This window comes from Plectrocnemia conspersa, unplaced genomic scaffold, assembly GCF_051122295.1.
Source record: "Plectrocnemia conspersa isolate PC_06_02 unplaced genomic scaffold, ASM5112229v1 ptg000009l, whole genome shotgun sequence".
Taxonomy (NCBI): Eukaryota; Metazoa; Arthropoda; class Insecta; order Trichoptera; family Polycentropodidae; genus Plectrocnemia; species Plectrocnemia conspersa.
Window position 1 is genome coordinate 18,406,478 of NW_028277173.1, and position 27,649 is coordinate 18,434,126.

General features: G+C 31.3%; 1 protein-coding gene across 2 annotated transcripts in view; it reads right to left on the reverse strand.

The window, feature by feature from the left end:
- Nucleotides 1–477: 477 nt before the first annotated feature.
- The window catches only part of LOC148232128 (uncharacterized), an 84,647-nt gene continuing 57,475 nt past the window's right edge, over nucleotides 478–27,649 (reverse strand). Inside the window, exons 3-12 of one of the 2 annotated variants that reach the window (XM_088192321.1) lie at nucleotides 8,359–8,489; nucleotides 7,978–8,158; nucleotides 7,653–7,906; nucleotides 7,368–7,586; nucleotides 6,823–6,917; nucleotides 6,635–6,747; nucleotides 5,415–6,263; nucleotides 1,186–1,327; nucleotides 991–1,102; nucleotides 478–754 (exon numbers count right to left, since the gene is read on the reverse strand). In XM_088192321.1, coding sequence (XP_088048447.1) covers nucleotides 624–754; nucleotides 991–1,102; nucleotides 1,186–1,327; nucleotides 5,415–6,263; nucleotides 6,635–6,747; nucleotides 6,823–6,917; nucleotides 7,368–7,586; nucleotides 7,653–7,906; nucleotides 7,978–8,158; nucleotides 8,359–8,489 — 2,227 coding nt within the window. In that variant the 3' untranslated portion in view covers nucleotides 478–623. The remainder of the gene's footprint in view (nucleotides 755–990; nucleotides 1,103–1,185; nucleotides 1,328–5,414; nucleotides 6,264–6,634; nucleotides 6,748–6,822; nucleotides 6,918–7,367; nucleotides 7,587–7,652; nucleotides 7,907–7,977; nucleotides 8,159–8,358; nucleotides 8,490–27,649) is intronic. The other variant, XM_088192322.1, reaches the window with a different exon arrangement.

The following is a 27,649-nucleotide window of genomic DNA, read 5'->3' on the forward strand; positions in this document are numbered from 1 at the left end:
GATAAAAAAACGGATTTTAATTTAGATAAAAAAATTGCTTTTACTTATTAATTTACCCACATATTTAAAACCACTATTGGCAGTATGCAATATAAAAAAAAATATTAACCAAAAATTATTGATCGTCATACATTTCCCTAAAATTGTATGGTAGAGTTAATTATTTAATCACACTATATACATTATTAGCAAAGTATCTTTTGGCCCATCAGAACATGTTAACAAGTCCAATGTGGACAAGCGTTTACGACCAAAAACTTTTCAACACAAAAATAAACGGCAGTGTAAGCTTTTATTTACAAACGCCATTTTGTTTCAATCGTAAACATATTAAGTCTTACGCTATCCTGTCAAATACTTTGAAAGCTAGCAAAATAATTTATATAAAAATAATGACTGGTTTATATAAATATACATTTCATATTTATATATTTGTATATATATTTATATATATTAACACAAAGCAAATTGAATCATCTACATCCGAAACTTTTGGCTATAACAAAATGTTCCGTTTCGGACGTTACAAAACCGATACACGTAAACCAAAAAAACATACAAATTTCTTTCAAAAGACATTATGTAGCTGCTTTGGATGAGCTAGCGTCTTCGTATCAGTTAGGCTACCTATCGTCAACTGACTCCATGACAACTTGCTTGAAAGCTCGCACTCCTTGTGACATTTGCGTTTTGAATTGCCTAGTACCCAATGCAGTTGTACCGTCTTGAGCGATGAACAGTTGTAAACCGGATGCTGGAATGAGAAAAATCACAATTTAAAAAGTGTTCAATTTTACCAATCATGTTATGACCAAGCCTTAAAAAGTGCTTATACAAATTAAATAGACAAAGTAACAAGATCCAAGCCTATAGAAACTCTTGAAAGTATACTTGTTTATTTGTATGTTTGCAATAGTATGTTCTCACCAAAGCACTGTTGTTTTTATAATTATTTACTCGTTAGCGTTAAGCAATGAATAATATACTTACTTTCTGCATTGTCTTCGACCTGCTCCAAATTCGTAGACTTCAAAAGTTGATCTATCAACGAATCCGGATTGACCCTCGTATTTTCAACCCGTCCCGATACCAAATGTCCAGACTAAAATTAAATTAAATATAAATCATTATAACAAATCAGTTACCAGTTACTAACCAGTAATTATTGATTTTAATTTTAAAAACCTGAGGTTCAGGTTCAGTTCCGACACATCCAGATATCGTTCCGTACGGTCCGACGTTGGTTTTCTGCTTCCGTCTTTCCAAAGCAGCCTTTGCTCTATCTAAAGATCCGGTTTCGGTCATAACTAACCCGCCGCTCGGATTCCTTGTGAATATAAAATAAAAATTGTTTTAAATACAATTATTTTATACAGATAGCTAATAAATATAAAAAGCAATACATATATGTATTTACACATATGTATGTTTATACAAATGAAAATGTAAAATGAAATATTGACATAGGAAAACCAGTATGTAGATTGCGATAAACCTTTTGTATTTTCATGTCCTGTTTGTTGAATTCAATGATGTGCCATTCTAGATGATTTGTGATCGTAAAATTGAATTATGGCCGATATGATAACCAAGCAATTTGAATAAAAACACATTGAAATATGTACAACTTACATAATATTTCATTTAAAACATGACATAATTATTCATATATCTAATACAAATACGGTGAAATATTATTCGTAATTTTTATATTGTTTGAAGTATCTTATTCCAAAATTTGATAATTACATTTTAATGGATTTGACAAATCAATAAACTTTGTGAGAAGTGTAAAAATATAAAAGATTTATATATATGTGTATATATGTATATATATACATACATACATATACACAGAATACCATTGTAGTCAGTAAAGGAGACACTCGTTCTAGTAAAATGAACATTTCAAATAAAAATATGTTTGAATTAAGCACCATGATTTCAAATTTCAGAGTTATGACAATAAATAATATGTTGTTGTCAAGGTCCTAGAGTGTAACTGAGCAAACTTTGGTTTGGATGGCATTCTATATAATATACATATTTTCATAGAGGGTGGAGTGGGATAAATATTTTTACAATACAACTCTTTAAAAAAATGTCATCAATATAAGACCTATGCCTTAACAGAGTTCTAAAGAATAACTACTAAAAATTTATAGATTTAGTCAAAAGGTTGCATTGAGAGCATATACAGAACATATTCAAAAATAAAAATCACTCATCGAATAAGATGGTTTTAATTTACATTAGCATATTAATTTCCAAACATATGTGATCTTTCACTTGAAAGTGAATTATGATTTATATAAAAACTGTTTATAGTGAAACAGAAGATATATTTAAAAATTAAAACAAATCAAAATATAACACAAAAAATAAGATGATTTTATTAATTTCAATGCTTTCTCTTACCTATAAGTTGTAGTATAAAATATAAAATAATGCACAAAAAATATTTATTATTTAAATACTAGAATAACTGGACCTTAAGCCAAAAAGGTTAGATTTATATAGACATTTTTGAGGATCGGGGTAATAATTTTAATTACTAAATAAAAATCAATTTATAATGCTTTATATGTATTACTGATAAATATGTTCTAAAAAATGACAAAATCGCAATAAATGTTTGGTTATTACTAAGTTGTTTTATACTACTAAATAAATCATGAAATTTATTTTTGAAAATTTCAATTGAAGTTTTCACTATAAAAATCACTAGAATCAAATTTTTTCAGAGACAAAACTTTCCTCTAAATTAATTTAATATTTACTTAATGGCATAATCAATGATAAAGATGTAATAAAAAATATATTAAAGCAAAATTAAATAAAACATTATATGGGAAAAAAAGCATTACAAAAAAAAAGCGTGCAATTTTTCATATTAAATTGGTGGCTCTCAGTACCTATTTTATTTCCAGCATTGATATACAGATCTTATCGCAAAATTTTGTCTACAATAAATATTATTAATTGTATCAAAGTAGTCTAACTTATGAAAATATTTTTATTCTTCGATAAATATTATTAACTATATTATGTGCAATCATATATAACCTGAAACGATCTTGTTTTAGCTTAAATCAATACTGAAAAATCAATCAATTAGTCAAGCGTTGAAACACGAGCAATCAAAACCAATCACATTCAACATTCCGCCATACACTTGTGCATTTTTGCGATATTACATACAAACACATCACACCAAAGATTATACATACGGTGTATTATAATATAAGAAAATATATACATATAAATACAAAAGCTATGCACAGCTACAGTGTTAGTGTATATTGTTTATTCATATACATTATAAATAATCTACTAAGTCATATATATATATACATACATATACCATGCAAATTATTTTGAGAACTACAAATACACATCACGTGACGGTGTCTACGAGTCTAATCTTTCAATTCAGTGCAAAATAAATGGTCGACTATTTAATTGTATCGAGAGACTGACAAGCCTGTGGCGCTCGGTCGTCGATGCTTGAGCGTCGGCGGAAGACTATCGCTCTCTTGCTGGACACCGCCAGCTCCACACTGGCGACACCACGTATCTCTGAGCATCACCGAATTTTGTTAATGTTTAGAATACATTCCAATTGTTTATAAATTATAACGACAAAACGAGACAATATGTTCTAATCTAATCTAAATAGTCTTGTACATATTTATGTTATTATACGTGGTGTGTATTATATTATAAATTATTTTGTTAATACAAGATGACGACATGCCTTCAAAGTTCAGCACATTTTTAAAATGTATATTTATATAATTTCATGCGAGCATATGTTAGCTTGATTATGAAGTTAATGCAAAACCTAAAAACCATATTGCTTGGTGTTCTTATTTATAATTATCATGTTATATACTTAAATTAAATCAACATTTGCTCATTTATTCGCTACATATAATACAAAGAAGGAGAACAACAAAGGACTTAGAATTGTACCTTATCACTATACCTAGCCGATAATATTCTTTGCAGTTTCAGAGCTATTTGATAATAATAAAGTCTTCTTCGTAATTAATTTGTAACACACATATCCTGCTATTATTATGCTGTATTCACATAAATGCAAAAAATACACAAAACAACAATGTATTATGTTTATCAAATAGGTTTGAACAACCTATGGTTTTTGCTCTCAATTCTAACTGACCAGCAATTACAAAGATTTTTTATTGGAATATTTTTATGTGGCACATCATTTTAACATAAAATTAACCATCATTATGATATTTATTGTAACGGTGAAGGCAAGGAGAATTAATTCTGTTAGAAATAAAAATTCGAAACGCTTTGATCAAGTGGGATTCTGCATATAAACACATTTTCACACTTGGGTCATTGCCTTAATCGCATACATATGTAACCAATTTTTTCACAACCATTTACATGTCATTGCACGGTTTTGGTGGATCCATATTCCCTAGCAGCATTTATAGGGCTACCAACATTAACACTAGATTTACAGCACCCGTCAAATTGACGGGTTTCTGATTTATATTCTAATTTGATTTGAATCAGAAAGTATTTTTTCTGTTTTTTTTATATTTAAACAATGCAAATATATTAACACTATTTTTATTTTCGGAAACTTCTTATTTTTGAAAATCTGGTCGATATATACCTATTTTTAATGGCACCGGTCAAATTTATATTGCGGTAATTCACTTGAATTCAAGGAATTTAAGAAAGGAACCAGATAAGTGTTAGCTTCTTGCTTGTATATTATTTTTCAAATGAGTAAAATAACCAGAATCGACTTTTTGATCTTTATCATATCATTACTTAATGTCAAAGAATCTTTAAGTAAATGAATACTATCATTATAAAAAAGTTGCATCTCAGAGATTCGCAGCAACATTTTACAAAAATTACATATCGCAAGTTTTATTAGTAAGACAGATAAACTTTAAATATTATAACACTGAAGATTTATTATATTTACAGAATAGTAAAGAGAACGAACATCTATAAGTTTTTTAATGTGAACACAGCATTAAATTTGTATTTGTACTAAAATAATAAATCTTTAAAGCAGCTCTTCAAATCAATACAATCTTACATCTTGTAAACATTATTAATACGTGTAAACTAAAAAGAAAAACGTTAATCGACATCACTAACATACACAAACACTTAAATGATGTATATACAGATCCAGTAGTTACTTTGAAATCCTCATCATTTACTACTAATGTACAATCTGATCAAATTCACACGGCGATTCATGTATTCCATATACTTTTCACCTCAGGTTGATTTCACAAAAACACCACCAAGCAATAGAAAATAGGAAGTAAATATGTTAGAGATGTAGCGCGATTATGTTTCGCCCGTCACCGTTACATTCAAAAACAACCCAAATCGCAAACGACACATACCTCTGCTGCGTATTTGCTTGAGAATTTCTTTGATTGCTTAACGCCTGTCCGTCCGTCATGCAATGCCTCAAGGGATATGCTGAATCAACCACATCGCCGTTTCGTAGAACAACACCAGACTTGGAAGTAGCCAACGGATTCATCTTATCAATCTTACGATTGTTGTTCATTATGTCTTCGTTTTGGTTGGACTTTGGAGTTGAATGTAAAAACTTAGACAACAGTGTCTCGCTACATATATTTTTATTATAATGCGAAGGCATCGGACTTGGGAAGACCTTTCTCTCGTGATAGCTCATGCTCCTCATCGGCGATTTAATATCAAACTCCGGCTCAGGAGTCAGATAGAAATCATCTTCGGTGCAACTAGAAAGTCTACTCTTATCGTGAATAGAATTCTTTCTGTTGGCCAACGGAGTCAAAAACGGAAAATTATGAAACAATTCAGTCTCATCCTTCTGCTCTTTGGCAATCTGTTTCTCGACAAAATCTGGGATTGTATTGAGCGATTTCTGTTTGAACAGTTGAAAGTTGGTCAAGGGCAATACTTTAGCAGCCGATCTCGCTATAGATATGATATCCTGCTTCTTTTTATCAAAGTATGACGGCAAGTGATTGCTAGAGTTCAGCGAACCCGGAGAAAACATCGATCCCTCAGAGGACTTTGGCTCGTGTTCATTGCAGACGGACAAGTTTGTTCTACGTTTTAATACAATCGGGGGAGAAGAATCGCTTAGAGTGCTGTTTGGGGTTAGAAAGATGTCTGCCGACAGATCGCTCGAGTTCGGTCCTGGACTGCAAGCTTTGTACTGCCTATTTCTGTCGATGAATAGTTTTGGCGCAAGTTTTCTGGTAACACAATAAATATATGAAGCCAAATGTTAAATAGATCACAATAATATTAGATAATTTCATAATTTTCTCGTATCACAATCACAACATAACTGCAAACTATAAAAAGCCATCTGTAACACCCACCAGTTTCCCTTATCCAATGTTAGTGATACAGAATATCCACATGGTCGTATGATATACATTCCTTATCGTTTTACACCAGTTTATTTAGAATTAAATTTAACGACACAAATACTTGCACGCGTCTTTCTCATACATATTCACTTAAAATTCATCGTTTTAATGTACATTACTCATATATATATATACATTCTCATTGAATTACATCGATAAAACGGAAATAAATATAAAGTGTGTTATCATACCGTATATGAGATGAATTAACGCCATGACGTCCACCTTCAGAGGAGTCGCCACCTTCGGAACTTTGCCTTGAATGTTGACTCTGTTGACTTAGAGAGCTCCCATAGCCGCTAGCCTAAAAATAAATTATTCATAAGTTTAATTATGAACAGAGTCAAAAACTAAAAATTAATATTTAAAATATACGTACTTTAGAAGACATCTCTCCTGAGGTATTAGAACTATTCCTAGAATGTGTATGGCCTTGGAGACAAGAAGGACATTGTGCATTCACAGTGGATAGAGCTGAAATGTACATTATTAACACAATTAATTACTCTCTCTTGCATAAGGATCATATTAATTATTCTACAAATTTTTAGGCCAAAATATTTTAATAAATATTAAGTTTTTTAATTATCAAAGTGCCATGAATCATTGCATGTCTTTTGTCATATTGCCACTAAATATTCTCTATATGGAATGTAATCTTCGACCATAAGAGGAAAAGACAGAAACGTTATAAGACTTTTTTAAGAACTGGTGTTGATGTTAAATCCCATAGATTGAGTAACACAACTCTGTTCTTCGGCAACTAGCCATCAAAGAAAGGATTGCATCAATATGTTAAAGTTTTTTTGCATATTTTGAGCCTCAAGAAACTAGTTGAATAATGAGTGAACTAGATTAAATTTTTAACTTAACTAGCCATTTATCCTAAGAAAATATTTTCAAAAACATAAATTAAATACTTACATCTTTCAAGCATATCTGATCCACTTCTTTGTCTTTGCAAAGTTCCACCTACATTATCACTTTCTTCCGCACTTTTATAATTTAAATGATCAGCTACGCCTCTTACTGGTGGTACATTATCATTTCTAAGAGCAGCCACATTCTGATCTGATCCTATTATGTCGTTCGGTTGATAGTCAGTTGATATTATATTAGTTTGCGTCTGATGATTCAAAAGTTCTACAAAAAAAAGAACAATCATTAAATAACATCTAAAATTAAATAGTTAGCAATTTAACAGCATACCACTGCCGAAAAGCGCAGGCCTTTTCTTGGGAAGCGATCCAAATCCTGAACTACCGGACGCTATCGATGACCCACAATCGTCTCGGTTATCTGCTTGGCCAGCGTTAGACGTTAAGGGGTTCACGGGTTGGTCAGGCGTGCCTGAAGGAACATTACCAGAGCCGGCAACCACCTGCTGCTCGGGCAGCACAGCGCCGACTTCAGCGGCCGTTAAATGTTCGGAGAGTTGCTTATGCTTCAGTGATGGAGAAGGTCTGTAAAATAGAATTTAATTAAAAATAAAGTTAAAAATGTGTTTATAAACATACAGTAGAATCAAACTTACACTTTGAAGAGAGGATCTCCGGACAGCATGTTCATACGTATTCGTAACCGCAAAGTGCTGTTGTCTTGACGATGACGAGTGTCGTAACCTTCGAGTAAGCAACGACGGGTCGCCTCACCAGCTCCAGCCAATTCTGCTAGATTCATGTCAACGAATCCAAGTTTTTGGTAAGAACGGCCGCCTAATATTCGAAAAAAAATCAGGAGAGATAGATAAGTTCATGGAATTAAAAGTAAGGAGCAAGAAAAAATGCTTTTCTGTAAATGGTCTTAGTCGATTTATAAAACCTAGTACTAATTCTATGTCTTTATTTTTAATCTATATTATATTTATACAGCAAATTATTTTAAATAAAAAAATATTGATTGAATATGAAAATACCTTTGCATTCCTTCCGAACAGATATCCTCAAAATACTTGGCTCGAGCACACCATTTGAAGCATTGGCTGACATTTTACAAACAAACGTAAACGTAGCATTCCATCTCACCATGTGATTCTTGACTTCCTCTCTGCAAATTAAAAGTAAGTCAATTATTACGTGTTTATGGAACTTAAAACATATATAGAACACTATAAATAATTTCTTGATGGTAGCATTATAAACTTTCGCTTATTAACTAAACTCGATCGTTAAAAATTACTCATGGTCACGACTAGATGAACATATGTTGCAAAAAATCTTCTTGAGCAATGTCAGATTTTTTAAAACACATAATGACTAGTAATTTTGAAATATTGGATTAGATACAAGATCATATCTATTGGGAATTGCTTACGAATTAAATAATGTTCAACGCAAAATTATACAGCTAAACATAAAAGATTTGACCTTTAAGACTTCCCTTTTTGTGGCGATCAGAACAATTGAGACAAATAATTTGACCTTTAGAGAGTTAGAAATAGATTAATCTCTTTGTTTTAACATACACGTTGGTGCTGAATAATAATAATAATTATTATTATTATAATACAATCGATCTTCTCAAATATTTTTTTCTCGGATTTGGAATTGCAAACAATTAAGAAAAATATTAACAAAAACTTTGCAATTTTTGTCACACTTTTGCTTTGTTAAAATATTAAATTACATTTTAATGATATTTTTTTAAGATTTGTTTTCCTTTTGATCTACCGAACTCATTTTGACAAAAACAATGGCTTCGTTTGTGGTTTTTTACACTCCCCCTTTATACAGGTTATCGAGATCAAGCAACATTGTTTGAAAGCGGAAATATATTTTTTTAAATAAGAAAAAAATGTAATATTCGACGATGCTGAATTGATATTCGATTTTTGCACAGTTTTATGTAAAGTAGATTACGCAATATTGCATAAACACGAGATAAAGGCCAATAGAAATTTTAAGGATGAACCAAAATAATGTTATTTTTGTAGAAGAGAAAATCTGTTCCACAAAAGAAACACTTTCACCAATATGCCCCCAGAGACTGATCGACCCCGAGAACATGCCGATATCCGGTCCTTTCCGACCTAACCTAACAAAATACAGAGAGTCACAAAACAATATGACTCAGATTTATTATTTTTTGTGTCAAGATGCCTAAAAAACGAAGCCAAGAGCAATAGAAGTTCGACATTTTTTTGTAACCAATATTTATCGTCAGTTAATAACATATTAGTACAATAAACATTATTTACAAAAAGATTTCAAATTAAATTTTCATTGCAAGTCAATCTGGGATGAGAAATATTGTTTTAAATAAAAGCAATGCTTAAAAAATAACTAGGACGAAAAACTTAAAATAAAATCAAAATATTTCTTGTTGAGTTTAAATAATAAAATAAATATATAACAAGAAAAATAAAGAATATTCAATATTTATATGTGACATCTCATTCATCCATATCTAAAAGGCAAAAGGAAGCCACTACGTCACAATCCATTCTTAGGTAGACGTATGTTATTAAGGTTGTCTCTACATAGTTTAATTCAAATATCAATCCCTTTTGCTTCGATTTAGCTAGATCCGTGCTCACCGCATGTAATTCACAAACAAGTAAATAAGCACCTGAACAAGCAAATATTGGATGATTCGTCTCCTTTAAATATTTACTGTGGTAATCTATTGCTTCGATTACATGTCATAAGTTTACGTCAGTGTTGTATGAACTTTTAATTCAGTGCACAAATTGCTTAGTATTTGCATACGTGTCAAATGTGTGGCATGAGTTACATAATGAAGGTTATAATGAAGTCTATATATTTTGACATAAAAACTGTAGCTGAATCATTCTGTAATGTACTTTTTTAAATATTATATTAAGACAGATGTTGTGGCAAAATGTAGGCTATATTTGTCCCGTTGTAACGCATTGGGCTAACGAATTTCATAGTGCAACGGAAGATTTACAATAAATATGTGTTACGCACAATTCCTCAAAATAGATTTGTCTTTTTAAAGATTTTAAGGAGAGATGATATTTTTTCAAGAAAAACCTAAAATTTAGAAGAAACTGTAACGATTTTTTTAAAAGTTTGGCGAGCCCTGCAATCAAACAACCATACAAATGACCGTCGTCCGAGAACGGTCATCTGGCCAACGTCCTGACCACGCGTCACAGCTGACACCAAATAGGTATACCAGTATTAGTACGGTACGAACCGTGTCATGGCTCCGAATACAAATTCGTTCTTAGACAAACCGATTTGAATAACCTAATCACCCTAATCCATTAATGAAAGGCAAGGTACGGGGAATAACATGACAGGCAAGCGTCACGCCATTGCAGATGACGTGACACTTAATTAAATATGTTTTAATTAATATATGTATATTGAAAGTCACGGTCATGATTATTTCATAATTCATAAAAGTTCAATCCGGTCAATCCAAAGATTTGATAGTTCAAATTTATTGCTTAAATAAAGCAGTAATTTATTATAGATATTCGCGTGGCAAGAGATATGAATATAAATCAACATTGTATTTACAGTAAAGTTCAAGATTCATAAAACTATCGAAAAATCAAACAACTTTGAAGTGTAGCTAAATCTTAAGTTTTTAATTAAAATAACTTTGTGGGCAAACACAATACCGATCCCCAAGAGCATAGAAAAGGATATTAAAAAAGTTAATCTCGCCAAAAATAGATTCGCTTCTCAGAAAGATATTTATTACTCGCAAAATATTTATAGCGGTATATATTTTTTGTAATTGAATTATTATTTTGTAAAATTTGTAACTCGAAACAGTATCAAAAAGCCACAAAGCCTTGTGCGGCTTGATTGAGTTGATCTAATTTTAAAACTAACGAAGCGAGATTAAAATATTAAACGCCGATTTAAAGTGCTTTAACCCTCGGATTATTTAGCTTATGCATAAATTTGGCGCCGGTTAAGTTACAGATTGTAAACCAAAAAGATATGACGTGATTTATATTACAATAAATATACATATATCAACATAAATTATACATATTTTAATAAATATATGTGAATATCTGTATTTTATAACGGTAATTCATTAAATAAAAATGCAGATTCATAGCCGCATTTTTCTGAAGAAACATGTAAACTGAAAAACTCTATTTTCAATAATATCAAAAAGAAGCACTTTTCAATTTTGAAAATTAATTTTTACAGTAAGTTTTTAGTCACTTAATGTTATTTTAAAATTTAATAAAAGTGACAACGCATGTACAGGAACGGGTGTTTTTAGTAATATATGGAATAAGACTTACATAGCAATGAATGTTAGGAAACTTGAAAAAAGTTAGCATACTGACAAAGGTATTCGTGAACTTGGTCGTCTAACAGATGATCGTTTTAATTTATGTAGAATCATTGATCTTCTGCAAATAAAAACTAATCATACTATGTATTTTTACGTTTAATATTTGTTTTTATAATTATTCATATTATTAGTCGAAATTATTTTGGTCAAACACAAACTGATTTCAAGCTGAACTTATTCAATAAGTATCTATTCGAATCCAGTTTAATAAATTTCATATTAGTGAATTACAATTGAAAATTAACTCCGAGGATTTCCTCCATTTGTCCAAAAACAGTTACTCTTATATGTAGGTCTCTATCATAAATATCAATGTTAGACAATCAACCAGAAAAAAAAATTAAAAAAATACTATATTTTTATTAACAATAAATCGTATATTTATATTAAAAATTGGTTATAACAATTTCATAAATCTTCAAAAATCTAGTTAAAGTACTTCACGTGAATAGTGTCAATGTAATCGATTATAAAACGTCCATGAGTTAAATAATCAACAGTTAATGTATAATCTTATTATTTACTATCATATCACAGCTTAATACAAAATTTACAAATCAATTTAGCGTCAGTACCAAATTTGAAACAAACTACACAAGCAAACGCATGCTTAAATATTTAACTAAAGCAATTACACTCTAAAATTCAATAAATGTTAAAATAGTTTGCGCACGATTGCATTGTGAATGTTTGATAATATTTCAACAATTTCATTGAAATTCATACACCGATTAAAATTCTAGATAGGGTACCGAAAATCTTGATTAATTATTTATCGAAACCATAAAATACAAATTAATTAACCGCCAGACTTATTATTTCATTACACGAAAGCCATAAAATATCGATTTCTTAGTATCGAAGACTGATTAATAGGAGAGCAAATCTAGCGTGCCGATATCCTCTCTCTTTCCTATCCGATAGAGCAGAACAATTTTTATGTTTTCGCTTTCGGGACAGAGATATGAGCATTTTTATGCCAGACGACGAGATCGATTTCCGTTTACGTAACAGAATTGGAAGCCTCTGATTCGATTTGATATGGAGCGCGAAACTTACGACATTTATTATTCATTGTTATACGACAGAACAACATTGTTAAGCACCGAGGACAATGGTACAATATTACTATTATTAATTGTCAAATCGGATCAAATATACAATATTATTATCATTTCCTTTAAGACTTATGTGTTACACGAGCATTTTCTCTAGTCTTTCAATTTATTTATATCAAATCCTAATTATTAGATAATTCAATAAATATCTTAGGGTTACATCGCGTAAATTTATTTAGATATGGGTAAAACCCATTAAGGGTATTTATTACAAATTTATATTAGGTACATACTTCTCTGAATATTAATTTATTTTTTACTTACAGTATATTGTATTTTAAGTGCCATTATAAACGAGTTTCCAAAACACTTTTAATTTAGATATTTTATTCAAATTTAGAAGTTCGGAGAATAAAGACACATATATTTTTAAAACTTTTATTTTAAGATTAGCTGATTTATAGAACACCTTTTTTAACATAACCACTATAGATATTAATGCATTTGATTAGGAACGAATTTGTTGATTTCAACGTCATGTAAGATGAGGTGGCAAGACATCTACCTTTGAGGAGGATTGTCCTTCTTGAACAAAAATTTCTGAAATGACATTTTTTAGCTCCTGTAGTAATTAGTATTTATTTGTTCTCCTCGAACAAAAATTTATGTGTTGACTTTTTTATTTTTAACTCCCGCAGCAATTTATTCTCTTCGAGCAAAAAATTTCGAGGTGGCCTTTTTATTTATTAGTAGTGTCCTCCTTTGATATTTTCAAAATCTGGTCAGCTTATGACTTAGGCCTGCTCTCTGTTGGTTAGCACAAGTGTTTGTTAGCACAATATTTCGTTTCATAAAGAATACTTTTTTCATAAAATACATTAATCGTTGAACACCTATCATCCCGATATTATATTTCATCAGTGACAAAAGAAAGGCCTTTCATTAATTTCTGCATTATGAACGTAACTCTCTTCTGCTTTGAATTCACGAAGCCATTTTGCCACATATTAACTGTTCGTTGCCACCAACAGAAACTAAGTGGCAAATTATCATTTGGCCAGGTTAGAAATTGACACGGTCATTTAAAACATTTAAAAACCAGAAATGGAATACCAACGACCAACCAAGTCAAATAAATTAATCTATATTTTGACAAGGATTATATCTTAACATTCCGAATAACAATCGAACGAAAATACAGTAAGATTTAATGTTTGCCACCCAAATGTAATACTTTAATTTCTCGAAACCACTCTAATGATATAAATCGGGATTAGATCTTCTAAAATAAATGAAAAGCCTGGGCTTATTGAAGTAATAATACATATGCGATCCTCTATGAGCTGAAGTAGCTCATTATTAAAGAATAGTTACTACATTATATGTACGATCTAACTCATCACGATCTGTATGATTGGGTAAAACTAGGAAATCATTTTGAAGATCTATAGAAATTATAATTATATTAAAATCACTAATTCCGATCTTTCAAATAATAGTCACCGACTTATACTACTCATTATTATTTAGTTACTTTATTTCACACAGTGCTTTTGAGAAATCTGCTCCCTTCGCCAAGCGCAAGAGATATATGTATATCAGTTTTGAGCCACAAATAACATGTATTCACTTATATTTTTCTTAGTCTGACGCCAGAGTTTTTATAAATGACTTGATAAATATTTCTCCAGCAAACCAAATCCCAAAAAAATGTCCATATGTTATGTTTAAAAATCAGTTTGCATATTATTGGATAAAATAATATAGTATCTGTTTAATTTTTATAAATATGTTTTTTTCTATAATATTTTTAAATCCTTATATTATTTTTAAGTAAATAATCAATGATTCTTTATATTTGAATTATTATGACTTATTGAATAATCTAATATAAATGTTTTAAATAAAAAAATGACTCATACAGTCGACTTTGTATGTTTGTTTTCATTGTTCTTAATCTTAAAGATTATTAATAAAAAATATATAATAAAATGGAATTTGGAAAGGTCTGGGTCAGAAACAACATCTATGTTTCAAGTGTCATAAAATATAGAAACCTGATTACGAGCTATTGTTTTTCATAATATTTTTTTAACATATTGTGTGTTATTAAGACATAATAAATAATTCAATAATATATTTCTTACGACATAAAAAATTTTAGCGACGGGTTTTGATAATGGTGCGCGTAAATGAGAATTTACTAATCGTTTATGTTGACTTTTTTTGTTGAAATTTACATTTTTTTTATATTGTTGCCTTTGATTATACATCAATCTAAAACTGTCTAAATCGCGTTTATTCGAACGTTGACGCAGAATTCACTCTCGAGTAACTTACATAATGAAATAAAAATAATTATCGTGCACTTTTACAATCTCCTTTCGTTCGTAATGAGAAAGAACTTGAGAAATCGCGGCTCGAACGCAGAAATAAAGAAAAAACGTCTCAATGACAGCATCAGTCGCGTGAGAAAAGTATACCGCGAGATGTTTGGAGTGAAGCAAAAAGTATTGTGTGCGATGGATATTGTATAATATAATAAGCTAATATTCAAATTCACTATTAAATAATCCATTCACAACAGCTATGACAAGCGCAAAAATAACTTTATATAATATATATTTTAATAGCGATAATGTAACTTTTCTACTATCGAAATTCAAAATGTAATATAAAAATTAAAAGTAATAGGTATCATATTTTTAAATTAATAATAACATTTTATACAAGTATTACAACTAAAACAATATATTATAGCAGTATACATTTATAAACAGGCTTTTTTTGATTCAAGAAATTAGGACAGAAATGATGACTTAAAACGTTTATTTTATTCAATAGACAATGGAAATGGGAAAAGCTTCTAGTTATTCAGTTAAGTTAATGAACTAAATTTACACGAATTCAAGTTGATTACCACAACACAAACTAACCCTCAATTGTGTGGGCATTAAACATATATGTGACTGTGGCAACGATCAATTTTGACACGTTTAATGGCAAAACCTTTTTTTATTACAAGAATCCCGAATCATTCTAAATGATTATCCAATTCATAAATCACCTTGCCTTCGCCATAACAAATCCCACGAGCAATAATTGACTTGAAATATTAATGCTTCTCTCTAGTATCGAAGGAAGTCATTAAAATGGTATATGTTGAAAAATAAATAAGACTGTAGGGAAACTGAACGAAATGGCTAACGTGCCGACACAATATAAGACACGATTTATAATGCTTTAGTTTCAAAAAACTAATATACGTATGAAAATTAAAGCTTAAATAAAACACCTGACCAGCCCCGGCGCTGAGGTGTTTTGTTTAAAAATTCGCTCATATATCATCAGCATAAAGCACGAAACAACACACACACGCACCATAAAAAATATACAAAAAAAAAACATTTTATATAAATTTCAACTTTCACACGAATGTCATTGTCGGTTTTTGCGAATAACAATGGACGGTTAGAGATAAAAGTTTAACTCGAAAATTACTCATGTAGTTTATTTAGCTCACTACATAATATAGTTATTATATGTCGTTCTAGATAAAGAAAATAATCTATCGGTAACCATCAGACAAAATACATAAAGTAAAAAAAGTAAACTGTTAAAATTAACGCACAATGGGTTATTTTTAATTAAAAAATAATATTTGTTGTGCGCAATTTTATTTTATATTAAAATATGATTTTGGTACAGTATTGAAACCGGTTAAAATATACTATACTACATATAAAAGTCCAAGGATGTACATTTATTATATAATGATTACATCTTACGAGAGGTATTTTAAATTAAAGATTAAAATATGACAGGATATGAACAAAACGATCAGCCAATAATCCGATTTTCCGGATTTCCGATTACGTAAATTCCAAAGTCTATTGACTAAAAAGTAAAGTAACTATGTACACGTGTTTAAACCGATAACAAACAGTCTAATCCCGTAGATGTATTGTTATTGTGATGGCGTATCGGTATAAATAAGCAAATACATATTTTTCTTGATTAACAATTTTACAATAAAACTATACTTATTATAGTGTTAACATTGTAGAATTAACGCCTAGGTTGAAAATTTAGTCTAAGCTATTTTTATAATAGGTCAGTTATTTCAAGTGGAGTGTAAGAACCTAATTTCAACTCTGGCTTGTGTTTAATCTAAACCAACATCAAGTACTCGATTCAAAAGATAGATAAGGGCCCAAGTACCGGATATTGTACATCAGTCTCGGGTGGTTATATTTCCTAAGGTCAATTTCAAAGACTAGCATCGCAGTGCGAAAGTCTTTGGCGTTGAAAACCGTCGATTTTCGTATCGCTAGATTATTATCGCAAATAGTTGCACAACACTCGACTACGTAACACAACACAATAACAGATACGTATCTCCTCTGTACAGCAATTAATTTTAGTAAAAATAGAAGCGACCTTTGTTACTACTACAATACACCGTTTGATAAATTGAAGCCCGTGAATGGGCAATAAATAGATTAGATCCGAACGAAAATAAAGACGGATTTTTTTATTTTGTTAAATATATTTACGATGTCAGATAACGATATTTTTTTAATACGATACCAGAGTTTCACTTTTATCATTCAAATATAGAATTGTTTTATAGTTAATACATAATACCTAAGATAATTTTTATTGGCAACAAGAATTATTTAAGACATTTTCCTTTTCATTTATTTTGATGCAATTTTCTGATATTAAAATGTTTTCATGCATAAATAACGTTGATCAATGGGAATTTAATAATGTATTCTTGGAAATGTTGCCTACTCTTAAATAATACGAGAATGCGTATTATTTACCTTCACAAATATGCAGTAAAAGAAAACCCAGCTCTAAATGCTTTTAATGATAAGCTATAAAATCTCCTTTGATTATAATTTTGTTAAAATAATGTCAACCCCAACTTCGCAAATGTCTTTCATATATCCAGTAAACACTTTTTTTTAAATTTAAACATAAATTCTTTGTTGCGTCACGACAAAATATGTACGTGATCCAGATCATGCATTTATCAACTAAAAGGCAGGCCGAAAGCATCAGCCAGAAATCAAACAGTGGAGTCAAAACAGACAGACTGGATCGGCCGGTGCGTAGAGTATTTTTCCACCGGCCAATATATCCACCTGCTGATCTGCCCACCACACCGACAATGTCTTGACCATGAGTAAAAAAACTGACGATTCAATTCCTTGAACTTCGTCGTAGAACGAGAGCATTACTGCGCTTAGTTGAAATCAATTTAGCACGCTCGGCTAATAGTTATTAATAATTTTAAGTAATACTAACACCCAACAAATATGAAATAAAAACTGTCTCCAGAAGTCTCTTTTGGCAAACTAAACCTAAGAACCAGAAAGTGGTGACTCAGACGTGATATAAACACGCTAATTTTAGAATCAGATCACAGTTTCAACAACAATTACGAGACGCGTGAGGCAATCGAGAGTCAAAAAAGCGACTACATATGTGTCGTAATTTAAAATCACTATCGAGGAATTCTGTGGAGACTGCAAGTTTCACGGCAAATAATGACGAGGCAAAAACAGATTCCTTCAGCGAACCACACTTAAGAACCCGAAAATATGAATATGTATAATCAAATACCTTTCATACTTTCACCATAATGAATCGTCCCTAGTGAGTGGTCAATTTCACACGCAGAAAAAATATTTTCGTTATAAGTGATATATTTTGATTATACATATATATGTATGTACATATATACATAAACGATTTAATATTGTCGTTCAACAGAAATGAGAATATGACGGCAGGTTCTAGACTGAACCTATAAATTGGTTGGTAACATCCGGCTCGAAGGACCGAATGTTCTCGACTAGTCTAGACTAGCGAAGCAAATATATAGTTTGGTACTTTATGTCGTCTTAATACTCTTTCGATATGAAGTTTCTTTGTAGCTCGTGGGCCGCAGGTTGACCGCAGCCCAGACCAGACGCGACACAATAGGGGGCGAGGTCGCGCAAGGCCGCCGTGCGGTGAATCAGCCGCGCTAAGTGGCTCGCGCGCGGAAACTCGAAAATAATATCGCCGCAACTTCTACAACCTAACGACTAACGAACGTTAACGAAATCTCGTTAACGGCTGTGCGTAAGCACGCGAATTAAACGCGCGACGACGCAAGGTCGCGCGAGGTAATTCGTAAGAATGCGGAAAATCTAGAAGTCTCTAGAGGCGAATGGACATCAAAAAAAAAATACATGTGCTCAATATGAGACCTTTAGGTTGATTCGATACGTCAATATAATGATCTCAATAGACATTTTGGTGTGTTTGTAAATGTCTATCCTAACCTAGTTCCTTGCGTCAAATGTCAAGAGCTCGCCGACTCCGCTATGGCTGACTTCTAGCTCCATAACGAAATCGCTATATTCGAACTAATCTTGTATCATTCGAGACAATTTCACATTATTTTTATATAACTTACTAATTCATTATGACCAGATTAAAATATGATTTATTATATAATAATCGGTTGCTTAGACCTAGAAGTTTAGAGAATATAATTTCATTCCCCGGCGTGGCGTGTGTAACGCACAAAGACGAAAGCCACGTGGGTGACGGTAGCGAGATGACAAAATCGATCTCCATTCTTGTTGTATAACACAAACCCGCATCGTCGAAGCGTTCCAAAAATTTCGCCACTTGCATCGGTGCAAAAATAAATTTGAACGTGTGACGCATTGCCGATGTTATAAAAAAAGATGGCTCAATGGGAAAGGTCAAGAGATGTGCATTATACAATACATGCAAATTTGATCTGTGCATCTTATGCAATACACAGGAAGTATAAGTGTAGTTTCATTTTTCACACATAATTGATGCATTAAAAGCCTCTGCTTTAGTACTGAATTGACGAAGCTAAGCATTTTCATTAAAAAGTTATTTTCATTACATCTTGACAGTCATTTATCATTGTCGTCGTTGAATATATCGACTTTTAAAATCATTAATATAAAATAAATATATATTAGAAATTTTATATACAGGTTGATTACGCGTGTTGAAAGTGTCAAATATTAGTTTGCAACAACACATTTACGAAATGTGTTGTTGCAAACTAATATTTGATATTAATAAATTATAAAGCAGCAGGAAACATGATGCTGATTTTTCAAAGAAAATCTTATTCTCTAATGAAGCACATTTTCACCTCTCTGGGTATGTTAGTAAACAAAATTTCCGCATATAAGGCGAGGAAAATCTTCATGTAAATCACGAGAGACGCTATTACATGCCCAAAAAGTGACTGGTAGATGCGCATTGTGGTCAGGCGGCGTCATCGGGTCTTACTTTTTTGAAAACGATGAAGGTCGGACTGTCAATTTTGGCACGAAGTCAAAGATATTGATGTGGAAGACATGTGGTTCCAACATGACGGCGCAACTTGCCACACATTGAGTGCAACGTTGGATGTTTTGCGTGAAAAATTCCCAGGTCGTATTATTTCATGTTTTGGTGACGTTAACTATTCGCATTTGATATTTTGTGGGGTTATGCTAAGAGTCATGTATATGCCGACAAACCCGAAACATTTGAGCACCTAAAAACCAACATCCGTCGAGATACCGCCTGAAATGTACGAGTAATCACAAATTACATCGAAAGGATCGGCTGTTACAAAAGTTCCAGAAGTGGCCATTTTATTAATATTATTTTTCATAATTAATGAAATACAACAAATTTGATTAATAAAAAAATTCGAAGATATTTTTAAATTTGTGGGTTATTAAAAAAAATAGGAAAGTGAAGTTAGATCACCTTTATAAATTAAAATATTGGTATATTAGTAATAATATTATCAATAAGTTATTCAGCGTATGCCAGATGTTTACATGGCACATCGATTATAACAGTACCGTAGATCTCTCGCTCAAAGTAATTAAATGATTAAAATACAGCTTTTTTTTACAGATGACTAATATTTATATGCAAGTTAATACAAGCATTAAATTACTATTTCACTTGAAACTAAAATATCGAATGTTATTTGGATTAGATATTCTATAAATATTCAGTTTAAATTCGAATTATGTATACTACTATACGAATCAATTCATTAGTTTAAATGTAAATCGATTCCTTCACACAAATTCCAATTAGACATAGGTATTACATTCCCGAAACTTAAACCGAGATTTAGTTATAATACTTCAATTAGTTAGTATTTTAGAATGAAAAAGTAAATATTGAACACGTATTTTAGATTGTTTTTTGGCGAATTAAACGTTTAACGTGTGCAATTAATCACTCGTGAATAAAACCAAATGTTCGGTAAAGTCGCATTAAAAAGAATTTATGTAAAGAGTGTTTATTATTAATGACTCGACGTGTGCGATACGATCTTCACATTTTAACCCTTAATGACGATAATGTAACAAAAAATATTTTCACCTCTTGAAAAAATGCTACAATAAAATGGCAATTTCAATATAAAAATAGCACGGGATTATTTATGCTCGATATTTAAAAATCTTTCGATATGATATGATTAATACATAAAATATTAAATTATGGGTGCTATTTAACAGGGAGCTTTGTTCCATAAAACGAATTGTTTATGCATTTGTGTAAGGGAAATCTTCGTATTTTTTCTTTGGAAAAGGATTCGTTACAGAGAGTTCATAAGGTTTTCACTGTGCTGACCAACACTCGCTCGCATCTAATACTGTCCAACAGTAATGCACAAGCAATTCATTTTATGGAACAATTATTTTGTATCGTACCTAAAAGATAGAAGCTATGTAGACGCTAAATAATGAAAAAACATATTTAAAAATTATAACTGTGACCTACAAAGATATACCTGTTTAAAATACTCATAGTCAATATAACTAGTTCTTAATATAACACAGAAAGAAAAAAAAATATAAAACAGAAGCTATAATATTTAAGTTTATTAAACATATTACGATAATCGGAGTTAAAGGGCTTGCCGCCATTGCGGTTCTGGTACACATAGTCATCAGAAAATGCGAGTCGAAAAAAGACAAAATTGAATACATAAATAGGTAGTATAAAATGTTTTCAAATATAGAGTAATCAGTGAATATAAACATAAAAACCTCAATGCTATAAATTATCTTATTCGGATTTATAATTAAAATATTATTTATAATATTTCGATTTATAAGCAATGACGTGCATCATTGACTCGTCTTGTTTTTATGGCGATATAAATAGGACGCGAAAACTCACAATTAAGTATCGTGTTAAAAAAACAACAATAATGTCAGTTTCTAAAAACACAATATCTATATTAAATACACCCACGTTCAGAGAAAGGCGAAATTTGCGCGAGAAATTAACGATCAAACTTCGGCGAGTTACGTTCGATTACATGAGCCAAAATAGACGATAGACGACCATTGTTCATTTTATACTCTCTCATTTTAAGTGTTTCTTCAGCTATTTTAACCATTTGTGTTCTATTTTAGATACATAACAGGTAGATATTATTGTATATCATACAACACTATTGATATTAACTAATAATATTTACTAAATAATTCCAGTATATGAATTTGATAAATATTCTATTATATACCATATAAAAAGAAATATAAATATACAACCAAAGCAAATATAATGAGATGTGAAAACAGACATATAAATTTATTTATACGTGTGTATGAGGTCTGTCCCAGACGTAACTTTACTGATTGTTTATTTAAATGTATATAAGACTCGCATGAAATTGCAAATTATCTCGTTCAAAGAACGACCCTTGGGAAGTCACTGCGGTTCCAACGTTTTTACCACTGATCATAGCAGTACCGAAGTCTGCTTTATTCATCGGTTAAATTTTTTTTGTGTGTTTTACAGTCCCGTAATGATGAGAATAATACTTGAATTTTAACTCAGGTAAGAACATCTACAACCTAAACATCGTTCTTCGCCTTTTTTCCAATTTAAACAGTTGTGTGAGCAGGCGCAGTATTGTGGTGTAGCGCGCATATTTATGTAACACTATAGTGATCTTGCGCCTTCACAGCCTGCTCATTTTGAAGGTTTTGTGGCGAGTTTTCTCGATCTTCTTTAAAGAGTTTGTGCCAAAACCACATTTAAATCACATCACACAAACAGAGTAGTGCAGCACTGACTCAGCCGATTAAATTGAAACAAACCTGGATATGCAACTGCGGTTTATACCAGCAAAAATAGGTTAAAAATATGTTGTTTTAATCGTCCGTTGAAATCTGGCAGGCGTAAGCCAAAGGTGTTACTATGGGGCAAATCAATACCAACTGGGTAAGTCAATTAGGCACATACAATACTTACGTATTGATCACTAGACAATAAGTCTGGAGATCTGTGACGAAATGTTTAAATATAAAGAATGTGTTAATTGATTAAATTGAGCATCGATATCTTTTTCAGTATTTTAATAAAAATATCGTGATTGCCACTTCTTGTGAGTTATTTCCCACTGTTCGACGGTCGGCAATCTCCACGAAATTTTACAAAGAATTCAATATTAGACGCTCACTTAAACGCCGACACATTGTCGTGAGAATGAGCCGAAATAAATGGCTTTTCAGCACGCCAATGTAGTCTGGCGCACGCGACATATGTACATTATGTACCTTTGTTCCAAAACAGAGTATGAATCTTTGCGAAAAATTAGCACGAGCAAATCAAACAATGTCACAATGTCTTATTAGCAGTGAATTTCTTTGTCTTTTAAAATCTAATTTAAGCTAAAATATATACTGATTACTCATAGTATGGCTAGCGTGTCACACTAATATCATTATTAAAATATATCATCAACTAGTACTTTAACATAATTAAATAATAGAGATCCTTAATAACCAATTTTGTTAGATTAGATCGATTTTTTTTTTTTTTCAAAAACTCTAAATATATAATAAATACGTATTTTTACAAATTTCGGTTTTACATAAAACAGAAGTTAGCAACATATAATCTGCGTATTTTAAAATGGAATTTTATTTAACCACGGAGCGAGAACATTTCTAATATTTGAATCACCAAAATGTTGAAACCACTTTAACCGCGTAGTGAGAAAAATTTGGACTTTACTCGCAAGTTTTAATTTATTTCCGATAGTCGAAAACTCATTTCATCATTTTTTAAATAAATTAATATGGTATTCCTAAAAAAATATAATATATCAACAACCTTTCTCCTGAGGAAAGTAAAATTATTTATTTAGCCGTATTAAATGGTACATGAAAATAGTAGATTTATAAAATACGGTATTTGAACATGAAATACACATTCGCAGTTAAAAAAGGATGCGAGATTTAAAAACGCTCGATCGTGTTCCATGGCATCAAGATTTTTTTGTTCATATAATCATTTTTATGGAAGCTCAGTGAATATAATTTATAAAAGATAATAAAATAAACATGAATATTTAGACCCATATTATCCATACTCCTTCAAATATAAACATCTATTACTTTAGAATATTTTATTGTTCAGATATTCTAAAATAGCAAGATATAATGTAATATTCTCTCTTTCGAGATCGTAAATTTGTAACGAATTTTATTTATTTTGTATAAATGTAAAGATTCTCTACAAATTAATCAATTAAGAGACTTCGTATTTTATAATTAATGAAATAATTTATATATAAAGCGAAATGTACAGTGCGGCCATCGTGACTGAATTGACAATGGCTGCGTGATCTTTGATGTGACAATTCGCTCGACATCGCAAAACCGCCAGATTAATCAATCTATAGGGTGTTTTTTTAGAGGTTTGTTTTTCGAATTGGCGACACTTTTTTCAGCAACAGCTAATTTGACAGCTGACAGGTGACTTGTTCCCTGGAGAGCGCTATAGATCCATAATTATTGACTTTTTCGTTCCCCAATTGAATGACATTAATTTCAACAAGACGGCGCAACATGTCACAATCATTTTATTAAAGGAAACATTCGATGTACGCATAATTTTGCGTAATGGACCTGTCAATTAGCCTTCAAGATCGTGTGATTTAACACCTTCGGATTATTTTCTGTGGGGATATGTGAAGTCGCTAGTCTACGCCAATAAACTAAAGATGATGGACGATTTGAAAGCCAACATTCGCCGCGTTATTGCCGATATACGGTCCCAGTTGCTCGAACCAGCTGCGGCGCCTACATGCCTGAAATTATATTTAAATACTAATGGCATAAAATTATCTTGCAAATAAAGCCAATACCATGGCCATTACTACGATTATTATGTGTTTTATTCCATTTTAAATGGCTATATCTCTAAAAACAAACACCCCTTAGAAACTCACGTACTGTAAATTTGTTAATGAAAGATCGATAAAAACATCACTCATAATTTGCGATGATTGATAAACTTTAAGTAACAGTAAAACGCCGCCAATAGGAATACTGATAAAAGATTGTTTAATAATGAATAATTATACGAAAACAACAGCTGGACTAAGTTTTCAGCGGCCCTACTCCGTTAATTATCAATTCTCGGAACCTTAACACCGATTTCACCCCTTGTCCCAAATTCTCGAAACCGTGCCACCTATTCCACCCCCTGTCTCGACTTCTCGGTACCTCGACTAATTATACTACACCGAAAATTGCGAGATACATTCTAAAATAGACAAATTCGCCTGACGTAAAATCAATCAAACCGACCAGAACCAGAATCTGGTCTTAGCGACGCGTCATGCATATTCAATAGAGATTCTACTTGCAAGGTGCCAAAGATCGACGCAGAGACAAACCGATGTTCAAACCGGACGGACGGGTGTCTACATGGCCAGTCGTCTTTTTATGAAACCAGACACGAACACCTTTCCGAGACCTCTTGTCCTTTACCCTTTGTACTTAAGAAGCAGTGTAACACTCCGTTGGTGGTTTATAGATAAGAATCGCCGTAGCTTTTTCTTTTACATGCCAAATAAACATTGAATAGTATTTAAGATTAATGGTAAACTAAAACTGCGTGATTCTAGTCACCATTAGTTTCACTGACAATGTCACAAGTGAGCAATCTAAATCAAATTTAGTAAAGTTATTTTAAAGGCCCTTCACAAAACATAATCACTCTCCACTAAAGATACTCAATTGGGCCTCAGGTCCCTGTAGGAATATAAAGTTATTATAGGATTCTGGATATAATTTTGCATAAAGAAAGAATCTAAAGATTTTTTTATTTCATTTATATTTTTTTTATAACGTCGTATTGCTTTGATTTTGAGTAAGGTTATATTTGTCTACTTTTTCTGAAGAACTGTCTTCAAGTATATGTGTTTAAATATACTAAAAATGTCTCGAGCTTTTAGCAATTTATATGCGTTAATTCTTGCCTTGAGATTTGTTTCTCTCCCCATCAGCACCCTACAATACGATTATTTTCATTAAACAAATATTATGCTCCATGATCAGGAAAATGGCACGGAATGTGACGTCATTTCACACCAAATGAAACAATGAAATTCCAGTTTTAGGCGCGTTTATTTTTACTAAATCAAAGGGCCCCCAAAATGGCGTTGATATGAAACAACTTGACCATGCGGCGCGCGCGCAAGATAGATAACGCGTGCGCGGCCATGATACACATTTCACATTTCGTTACACAACGCCGGTATCGAAACGCCCAATTTACATACTTTACACGTATCATCACTCCACGCTCTGGTGGTCGCGGATAAAAACAATAGAGAGCAGAACTGGAAAACAATAGTAGGACACGCAGCATCGTGAATACCCAAAAAATAATCCGGATTCGATAAGGGAGTGGCGCAATCGGAACAATACGGGTATCGCTGTGAGAAATTTTCATAATGGTTTATAAAAAAATAAACAATTAGGTAATTGGTGAATACGAGCATTTACCAATAGGTTACCGAAATTTAGACGGGCTGTTTCATAAATGTTTTTTTGTAGGCATTCGACATCGAGTAGGCTTGGCTTTAAATATAAAGGTATTGTAAATCAAACCTAACCTTACCCATAATATGGTTATTGGAATAATATTGATTATATCAGTAATAAATCACATGTATGACCAATATAGCAAATGTATATCATAGTACAAAAGTTTGAGATGCACTGATTTGACATATTATATTATATAAATATACATATTTTACTTAGATCGTTAACCTATTTCGTATAAAATAAATCCTGATTTGGTATCGATTTTTTATATTATTTATTATGTTATACATAATTATATAATGCGTTTCATCGTTAAATACGCGACCTTAGTAAAATTTTAGTACTAATAAAAAAATACTGCACCATAACATTTTTATGGTATGTACTAAAAAAGGTACATATGCACATTTATAATTATTATTGTATACACCGTGACGATCAAATTATTGGAAATTATCAATCATTTAAATGAACATCGCAATAAACTTTAAAATTAAAATATTCTGATCAGTTTAATACAGTCATTCATAATTAAGAAAGAGTACACAAATAAGCAAACGATAAGTAACAAATAAATAAAAATATGATTAGTTCTCAGGGTTCTAGATCTATAAAAAATATGAGCAAAATTCATAGCGGATAGCATAGAATATGTCTGCTAGAGTTGAAGTGGGTGAATTAAATATATTTTCATTTGTATCTTCAAGTATAAAATTTTGAAAAGATATTATACATAAGTATATCAATGAAATGTTAAGGCTTGTTTTTTTATCTAAAAATATTATATTCATCTCGACTATGTTGTTTAAACTCGATAGCTTGTGTCAAATAATGGCGGAAATAAATTAAACGCGATGGAATTATTGAACTGATTGAAATAAAATCTTTGCGTCTTGAAACAACAAATACAAAGACGTAATACAAAATTTGAGAT